Source organism: Chiloscyllium plagiosum, chromosome 31 (assembly GCF_004010195.1).
Source record: "Chiloscyllium plagiosum isolate BGI_BamShark_2017 chromosome 31, ASM401019v2, whole genome shotgun sequence".
NCBI classification, from domain to species: domain Eukaryota; kingdom Metazoa; phylum Chordata; class Chondrichthyes; order Orectolobiformes; family Hemiscylliidae; genus Chiloscyllium; species Chiloscyllium plagiosum.
This window is the reverse complement of record NC_057740.1, coordinates 38670564-38679400: the sequence shown is the minus strand read 5'-3', so window position 1 is coordinate 38679400 and position 8837 is coordinate 38670564. Positions and strand designations below refer to the sequence as shown.

General features: G+C 45.2%; 1 protein-coding gene across 1 annotated transcript in view; it reads left to right on the top strand.

The window, feature by feature from the left end:
• The window catches only part of LOC122565442 (tyrosine-protein kinase JAK2-like), a 116112-nt gene extending 110045 nt beyond the window's left edge, over positions 1-6067 (top strand). Inside the window, exons 23-24 of the mRNA XM_043721426.1 lie at positions 2223-2330; positions 5419-6067. Coding sequence (XP_043577361.1) covers positions 2223-2330; positions 5419-5523 — 213 coding nt within the window. The 3' untranslated portion in view covers positions 5524-6067. The remainder of the gene's footprint in view (positions 1-2222; positions 2331-5418) is intronic.
• Positions 6068-8837: the final 2770 nt, after the last annotated feature.

The following is an 8837-nucleotide window of genomic DNA, read 5'->3' as shown; positions in this document are numbered from 1 at the left end:
ACTTGCCCCTTAGGTCTCTTTTATATCTTTCCCCTCTCACCCTAAACCTATGCCCTCTAGTTCTGGACTCCCTGACCCCATGGAAAAGACTTTGTCTTTTCACCCTATCCATGCCCCTCATCATTTTGTAAACCTCTATAAGGTCACCCCTCAGCCTCCGACGCTCCAGGGAAAACAGCCCCAGCCCACACACAGAGCAAGAAGAGACCATCTTACTTGCCTGGATGTGACCTCCTGATGACAGACAACAGTGCCAGTGCTCCAGGCAGATTTAAGATCCTGTTACCTGGATCCTTCATTAAGCCTTTCTTGAAGACTCCCTCTGCTGGTACATGTGTGTATGGTGGAGGGCAGTTATGCTGACCCTGTATAAGATATGAGTAAGAGATCATCTGGAGTATTGTTCTCCATACTTTAAGGGGAGAGGAAGTGAACCCTTTGAAGAGGGAAAAACAATTTTTAAAAAATATATTTTACTGAAAAATAGATTTTTTAATATTACAATATAAAACAATACAAGAAAGTCAATTTTTAATTAGACTTTGAAAATGTTGGAGAGAGGACTCATCCATTTTTGAAACAACAGCTCTCACTGAGCAGCTGGGGTGGCCTACTGTGCAGCTTTGAGAGTACAAATGGCAACCACAACTGGACCACAAAGCACCAGCCTCTTGCCATTATTTGGTCAATTCTGGGGAAATCACATTGACTGTTTCCCACACAGAGGATAAAACAGCCATTAGACAACTGCAAGACTAAGACAGAGGAAAGGAAAAGAAATAATGGCTCAGCAATGCCAAGTTTGGCATTTAAAAATCTTCAAATTGGAGAAGGAACGTCCAAGTTGCAGGTTTTAAAGTTCTGGGAAAGAATAAGTTTGATTGCAATGCAATGGCAGTCAATTTCTGATGCATTGATTTAGTGCAAGGAGGAGGAATGGGTGTAATTGTTTGGAGGTGTTGTGATACAAACGGTTTATGTTCAGCCAAAGACTGCACAATCTGTTAAACGTGGAAGCTTCATTTCATCTTCCAAGCAGACTCCCTCTGCTGGTACATATCTGTATGGTAGAGCATGGTACAACAACAAGGAGGTGATGTTGAACTTAGATAAGACACGAGTCCTCAGCTGGAGTGTTCTGTACAGTACAGGGTACCACAATAGGGGAAGATGTGAATACATTGGAGAGAATGCAGGAGAGGTTAATGAAACTGATTCTAGGGTTAAGACACTCTAGTTATATGTGAAGATACATTGATGAAGTATGGACAGTTTTCATATAACAGGAAATTTAATAAAAGCTTTCAAAATCATGACAGATCTGGGTAGAGAAGACAGAGAGAAGCTGTTGTCACTCACAAAAGGATTAAGAATGAATGGGCACAGATTTAAAGTGATTTGCAAGAGAAGGAATTGTGATGTGAGAAGAACCTTTTCACAAAACAATGCAACACCTGGAGATTTGCTGGAGGGCAGCTTAAATCAAGGCATTCAAGACAGTGTTAGATAATTATTTAAACAGAACTAATAGGTAGGGTTATGGGGAAAGGACGGGAAAAGGGCACTGAATCATGATGTTTATTTGAGGAGATGGTGCAGACATGATGAGCTGAATGGCCTCTTTCAGTTCTGAAACACTTCTCTGATTCCAGTGGGGTCAAGGAGGAGAGGCAATGATGTAGTGACAGTGTCATGTGACTAGTATTCCAGAACCTCAGACACCAAACTGCCCCCTGGGCAAATAAGGCTGGGCAATAAACACTGACCTAGCCAGGGCCACACGCATTCTGTGAGCAAATTGTGTCACAGTAGCTCAGTGGTTAGCACTGCTACCTCACAGCACCAAGGACCTGAGGTCAATTCTAACCTTGGCTGACTGCCTATGTTGAGTTTGCACATTCTCCCTCTGTTTGTGTGGGTTTCCTCCCACAATTCAAAAATGTGCAGTTTAGGTGGATTGACCATGCTAAATTGCCCAGAGTGTTCAGAGATGTTTAGGTTAGGTGCATTAGTCAGGGGTAAATGTAGAAGAATGAGTTTAGATAGGATACTCTTTGGAGGGTCAGTGTGGAATTGTTGGGCCTAAGGCCCACACTGAAGGGATTCTATGAAATTAAAATGAAATGCAATTTTCAACAGATGACACACCTATTTCTTAGTGGAAACAAGGGGAGGACAGTTTGGTGAAATTAATGTTCCTAACTGTTGACTTTCTTTTAAAGGAATTTCTACGTATGATTGGTTCAGATAAACAGGGTCAGATTGTCTTGCAAATGCTGGAAGTTCTGAAAAGTAAACGATTGCCAGTCCCTCAGAACTGTCCCAGGGAGGTAAGCATTGCTCCTGGCCTACGGATTGGCTGTTTCTTTGTCACTGCATCTAGTGAGTTGCATTGGTTTTGAGGAAGTATCACGGATGCAAAACATTAATTCTGTTCCTCTCTCCACAGTTGCTGTCAAACCTGCTGAGTTTCTCCAGCAATTTCTGTTTTTGTTAGTTAGATGGAATCTCAGGCCCGTAATTAAACCAGACAACATTCACATCCCTCATCCAAAACACTAACCCATATTGTACATAACTGTGGCCCCAGCACTGATCCCTGTGGCACTACATTAGTTAGAGGTTGCCATCCTGAAAATGCCCCCTTTATCCCAACTCTTTGTCTTCTATGAGTTAGCCAGTCCTCTAACCCTGACAATGAACTATCCCTAACACCATGGACGCTTGTCTCACTAGCTTGTTTCCCTCATCAACATCTCTTGGAAACTAATCTGATTTACTAATTTACTTTGAGGAAAGGAAATTGTCTGTCCTTACCTGGTTTGACCAACATGTAACTCCAGATCCACAGCTATAGAGTTGACTCTTAACTGCCCCCTGGACAATTAGGGATTGGCAATAAATTCTGCCTCAGTCAATGGTGCCCACATCCAATGAGTGCATAAAGCCACAACAATTTTAATTGGAAAGGCATAATTTGACATAGAGTCATAGAGATGTATAGCATGGAAACAGACCCTTCGGTCCAACCCGTCCATGCCGACCAAATATCCCAACCCAATCTAGTCCCACCTGCCAGCACCCGGCCCATATCCCTCTAACCCTTCCTATTCATATACCCATCCAGATACTTTTTAAATGTTGTAATTGTACCAGCCTCCACCACTTCCTCTGGCAGCTCATTCCACCCTCTGCATGAAAAAGTTGCCCCTTAGGTCTCTTTTATATCTTTCCCCTCTCACCCTAAACCTATACCCTCTAGCTCTGGACTCATCCACCCCGGGGAAAAGACTTTGTCTATTTACCCTGTCCCTGCCCCTCATGATTTTATAAACTTCTATAAGGTCACCCCTCAGCCTCGATGCTCCAGGGTAAACAGCCCCAGCCTGTTCACCCTCTCCCTATAGCTCAAATCCTCCAACCCTGGCAACATCCTTGTAATCCTTTCTGAACTCTTTCAAGTTTCACAACAGCTTTCTAATAGGAAGGAGACCAGAATTGTACGTAATATTCCAGAGAGCTTAGAACTATTTTGACATTAATTTAGACAGATCTTAAGTCACATGTTATGGATGATTCAATTTGGATTTTAGCTGCCACTGTATTTTCCCAGATTGAAAGGGAGGGAACAATCAGTAGCAGCTTTCTGCTCTGTAAGCCAGGGAGTCAAAGGTCTATTATGCCAATCGGTTGAGATCAACAAAGATCAACGTTCAAAGCTATAGATCCCTACATCTCAACCAATCACTGCCTTCGTTCTTGGATCAATAAGAACGGTCATGTTGGTCTTTAATTTAGCTGATCCAATATCATCATTTCACCAATTCCCCCCAAAAGGTCTAGAATGGAAAACAATCAGCTCATGGGCAAGAAGGAAAATTGCTAAGTGTGGTAAAGTTTAAGTAGGAACTGGCCAATGTCCATGGATTCACTGACAAATGCTCTCATTCCAGTCTTTTAACTTCCCTGGAAGTTGATTTCTAACCAGGGGAACAGAGGTGACCAGTGACAAAAACAGCAATGCTGGCTGCTGGGTCCCGACCAGGAGCCTGGGGTTTTGTTTAATTGAATTGAATGAGCTTTATTGTCACATTTGGAAGGAATTGTGGCTCTTTAATTTGAATCCAGTTGAGAACAGCTAAAACAGCGTATCGGTGTGATGTGTAATGTGCTGCTGGAAACGGTGACAAAAGCAGATTCCATAGAAATATTCAAAACATTATAAACATGAAAAAGGCTATGGAGAAAGCACAGGAAACTGGGACCAAGTGGACAGCACTTTCAAAGAGCCAGCACAGGCACCATGGACCGAATGGCCTGAAACTGTGACACATAGAGTCATAGAGATGTACAGCACGGAAACAGACCCTTCGGTCCAACCTCTCCATACTGACCAGATATCCTAATCTAATCTAGTCCCACCTGTCAGCACCCGGCCCATATCCCTCCAAACCCTTCCTGTTCATATACCCATCCAGATGCCTTTTAAATGTTGTAATTGTACCAGCCTCCACCACTTCCTCTGGCAGCTCATTCCATACACGTACCACCCGCTGGGTGAAAAGGTTACCCCTTAGGTCCCTTTTATATCTTTCCCATCTCTACGCCCTCTAGTTCTGAACTCCCCCACCCCAGGGAAAAGACTATTTATCCTAACCATACCCCTCATGATTTCATAAACCTCTTTAACTATTGATTGGCTCAGTGTGAACCTCTGGGTGTTTCAGCCCCCTACCTGCCTGTTTGTGTACCGGCTAAGACACCACATTTTCAGCCAGGTCACATGTGACAGAGCATTTAGGATTCAGCTGAGGGAAGATCTCTTCACTCAGCGGTTAGTGACCCTGTGGAATTCTGTCTGACAGGGGGTTGTGGGGGCCAGGAATTAAGGAAGAGACAGAAATCTAAAGGCATCATGAGAAGTTTGGAATTCGTCATGAAAACAGGATCGGTCGTGATCATATTAAATGGTGTAGCCGGCTTGAATCCCTACAGTGTGGAAATAGGCCCTTCGGCCCAATAAGTCCACACCAACCCTCCAAAGAATAACCCACCCAGACCCATTCTCCTACATTTACCCCTGACAAATGCAGCTAACCTTAACACCCCTGAACACTATGGGTAATTTAGCATGGCCAATTCACCTGACCTGCACATCTTTGGACTGTGGGAGGAAACCCGTACAGACACAGGGAGAATGTGCAAACTCCACACAGACAGTCACCCGAGGCTGGAACTGAACCCAAGACCATGGTGCTGTGAGGCAGCAGTGCTAACCACTGAGCTACTGTGCCACCTGCTCCTATTTTTGATGTTTCTCTATTAATATAAGGCGGATCAGCTCGTGCCACAAGGTGCTGGGTTTTATTATTAAATCATGACCTTTATTTCTGTTTCTCGCTCAAATATCTTCTGCAGATGTACAACCTGATGCTGAATTGCTGGAACAATAATCCTGCTCAAAGACCGACATTTGTGGAGTTGATGGGGAAAGTCGAGGCAATGCAAGACGCCCTCCGGTGATGGGGTACCCACACTGGGAAGTAATCCGCCCTGCCGGAGCAACCTGAGGGAGCAGGGGTGACACAGTGGCACTGAAACCCCAGAACAAGCCGTTTCCTCAGGAAACCCACAGCCTCGCCTCTCTGTCTTGCTTTCTGAACTGCCTCAGGCCCACGCATCACCTTCAGAATGCAGTGGGGAGCTGACTGAAATCTCCTCGCCACAGTTCACTGCAATATAAGCACCCACGACATATCGAGCTGCACATCAGACTGCAATTTCCAGAAGGAGGCAGATGAGGGCTGCCTTTTCTTCTCCTGTGCTTTCCTTGTACACTTCTTACGTTTTCATAGCCACCGATTCTCCCTCCGAGTGTGCAGGACTTGGGCGACACCGAAAAAATGGCGTGCGCGTGTTGAGAGAGGGCGAAATGCACAGATTTAACATAATTCACAGCTTGCCTTGAAGCTAACATGCAAATCTACATCTTCCCTGGACACAGGAACTGTCAATGGGCAGAATGGGCCTTGTCTCTGGGGGGAAGGGAGGGGAGGCGGTGGGCAGGTGGGGTTTGCGGTTGGGTAGTAATGAGGTGGGGCGGTATGGGGGCTTTTGGGGTAAAGTGGGGGAGGCGTGGAGGATGGGGTGAGGGGTTAAAGTGGGAGGCTGTATAATTCCTTTAGGATGAAACCCTGTGACCCATTACAGGGATGTTGGAACGTGAAACTCTGTTAGATCGCCAACTGCAGGCAACACAGGGCAGTGGTGAGAGCCATTCTGTTGATATTGTAACATTGCAAGGTCCAGATAAGGACGTCAACTTCTCTTTTCAAAAAGGCTTGCATCTCTGTATCAATTTCAATACAATTTTATACTCGGAGATATTGAACAGAGTCTTACAGAGGGCCGAGTGACATGAGCAACATGAGTGAGAAATCCAGCAAGGCTTAACTCAACATCAGCAGCAACTCGTTCCATCTTTTCTGATTTTCACGGCTGTTTATTGAGACGTGATTCCAGCTTGGAGGCGGTGAATTGCCAACGGGAGTGTGACCAGTTAAATGCCACATTGGAGCTTCCTCATCCATGTTCCGCCTTCCATCTGACAAAACTCGCTAAACAACCGAGATGTCAGGAATCTCCAGGTGCTCCGGTTTCCTCCCACAGTCTAAAGATGTACAGATTAGGGTGGATTGGCCATGCTAAATTACCCATAGTGCCCAGGGATAGGTTGGGGTTAGCCAAGAGAAATGCAGGGTTACAGGGATAGAATAGAACATAGAACATTACCATAAGAAATAGGAGTGTAAGTAAGGCCATTCAGCCCATCGCATCCACCCTGCCATTCAATCATGGTTCATAGACATTTCAACGCCACTTACTCACACTCTCCCCCTATCCCTCAATTCCTTGCAAGATCAAGAATTTATCAATCTCTACCTTGAAGACATTTAATGTCCCAGCCCGTACTGCGCTCTGTGGCAATGAATTCCACAGGCCCACCACTCTCTGGCTGAAGAAATGTCTCCTCATTTCCGTTCTAAATTGACTCTCTCTAATTTTAAGGCTGTGCCCATGGGTCCTAGTCTCCCCGCCTAACAGAAACAACTTCCCAGCATCCACCCTTTCTAAGCCATGCATTATCTTGTAAGTTTCTATGAGAACTCCCCTCAACCTTCTAAACTCTAATGAATACAATTCCAGGATCCTCAGCCAATCATAATGTTAGGCCTACCATTCCAGGGATCATCCATGTGAATCACCGCTGGACACGTTCCAGTGCCAGTATGTCCTTCCTGAGGTGTGGGGGCCAAAAATGGACACAATATTCTAAATGGGGCCTAACTAGAGCTTTAAAAAGTCTCTGTAGCACACCGCTGCTTTTGTATTCCAACTCTCTTGAGATAAATGACAACATTACCTTTGCTTTCTTAATCACGGACTCAACCTGCAAATTAATCTTTAGAGAATCCTGGACTAGCACTCCCAGATCCTTTTGTACTTTGGCTTTATGAATTTTCTCACCATTTAAAAAAAAAAGTCCACGCCTGTTTTTTTTCCAAAGTGCACTTGCACTTGCTGAAGTTGAATTTCATCAGCCATTTCCTGGACCACTCTCCTAAACTGTCTAAATCTTTCTGCAGCCTCCCCACCTCCTCAGTGTTACCTGCCTATTCACCTAACTTGGTATTATCGGCGAACTTCGCCAGAATGCCCCCAGTCCCTTCATTGCAGATCATTAATATATAAAGTGAACAGCCTGGGCCCCAACACTGAACCCTGCGGGACACTACTTGTCACCAGCTGCCATTCTGAAAAAGAACCTTTATCCCAACTCTCTGCCTTCTGTCAGACAGCGAATACAGCCAATTACAGCACAGTACAGGCCCTTTGGCCCTTGATGTTGCGCTGACCTGTGGAACCAATCTGAAGCCCATCTATCCTATGCTATTCCATTTTCACCCATATGTCTATCCAAAGGCCATTTAAATGCCCTTAAAGTTGGCAAGTCTACGACTGTTGCAGGCAGTGCATTCCATGTCCATACTACTCTCTGAGTAAAGAAACTACCTCTGACATCTGTCCTATATCTATCACCCCTCAACTTAAAGCTCGGGTGTGTGTTTGGGTGGGATGATAAGGGCCTTTATTCTAGGTCAGGGAGGTTCAAAAGGAAGGGGCATATTCTTCAGGTGAGAGGCAAAAGATTTAAAAAGGGACAACATTTTTCACACAGAGAGGTTTGTGTATGGAATGAATGTCAAGAGGTGAATGTGGGTACACTTACAACATTTTACAGACATTTGGATGAGAACATGATTGGGTAAGATTTGGGGGGATGTGGGCCAAGTGAAAGCAGGTGGACCAGTTTAATTTGGGATCGTCGTGCACAGGTTGGACTGAAGGGTCTGTTTCCCTGCTCTATGACTGTTTGAATCAATGATTAGGATGAGGATGTAACTGATGTTTTGGGCTGACAACCACATGGACAGTTCAAGCTTAAACATTTCTCGCACACAGAGAGTCATGTACAAGCCATTGCCCTCAATAGGATTTCTTCTTTGTCGGCCTCCGACTGCATCTTTGTGTTTCTCTGTTTCCATGGCTGAGGTAGAGGGACGCTGCCTGGCAGCGCAGCACATTAGCCCTGGAGGTTTTGTTGGTGCCACCCTGCGGCTGTTTGTGTCTGAATGGGCTACACATGTCGAGGGTCTTCATGTCAGAAGTGATTAGACATTGCCTGGTCTGAGTTTCCAGAGGGCATTGGCTGGAGGAGTGGGTGGGAGGCAGGGTGGGTGTGATGGGTATGGGTTGGTGTGGGGGGTAGAGGGGGA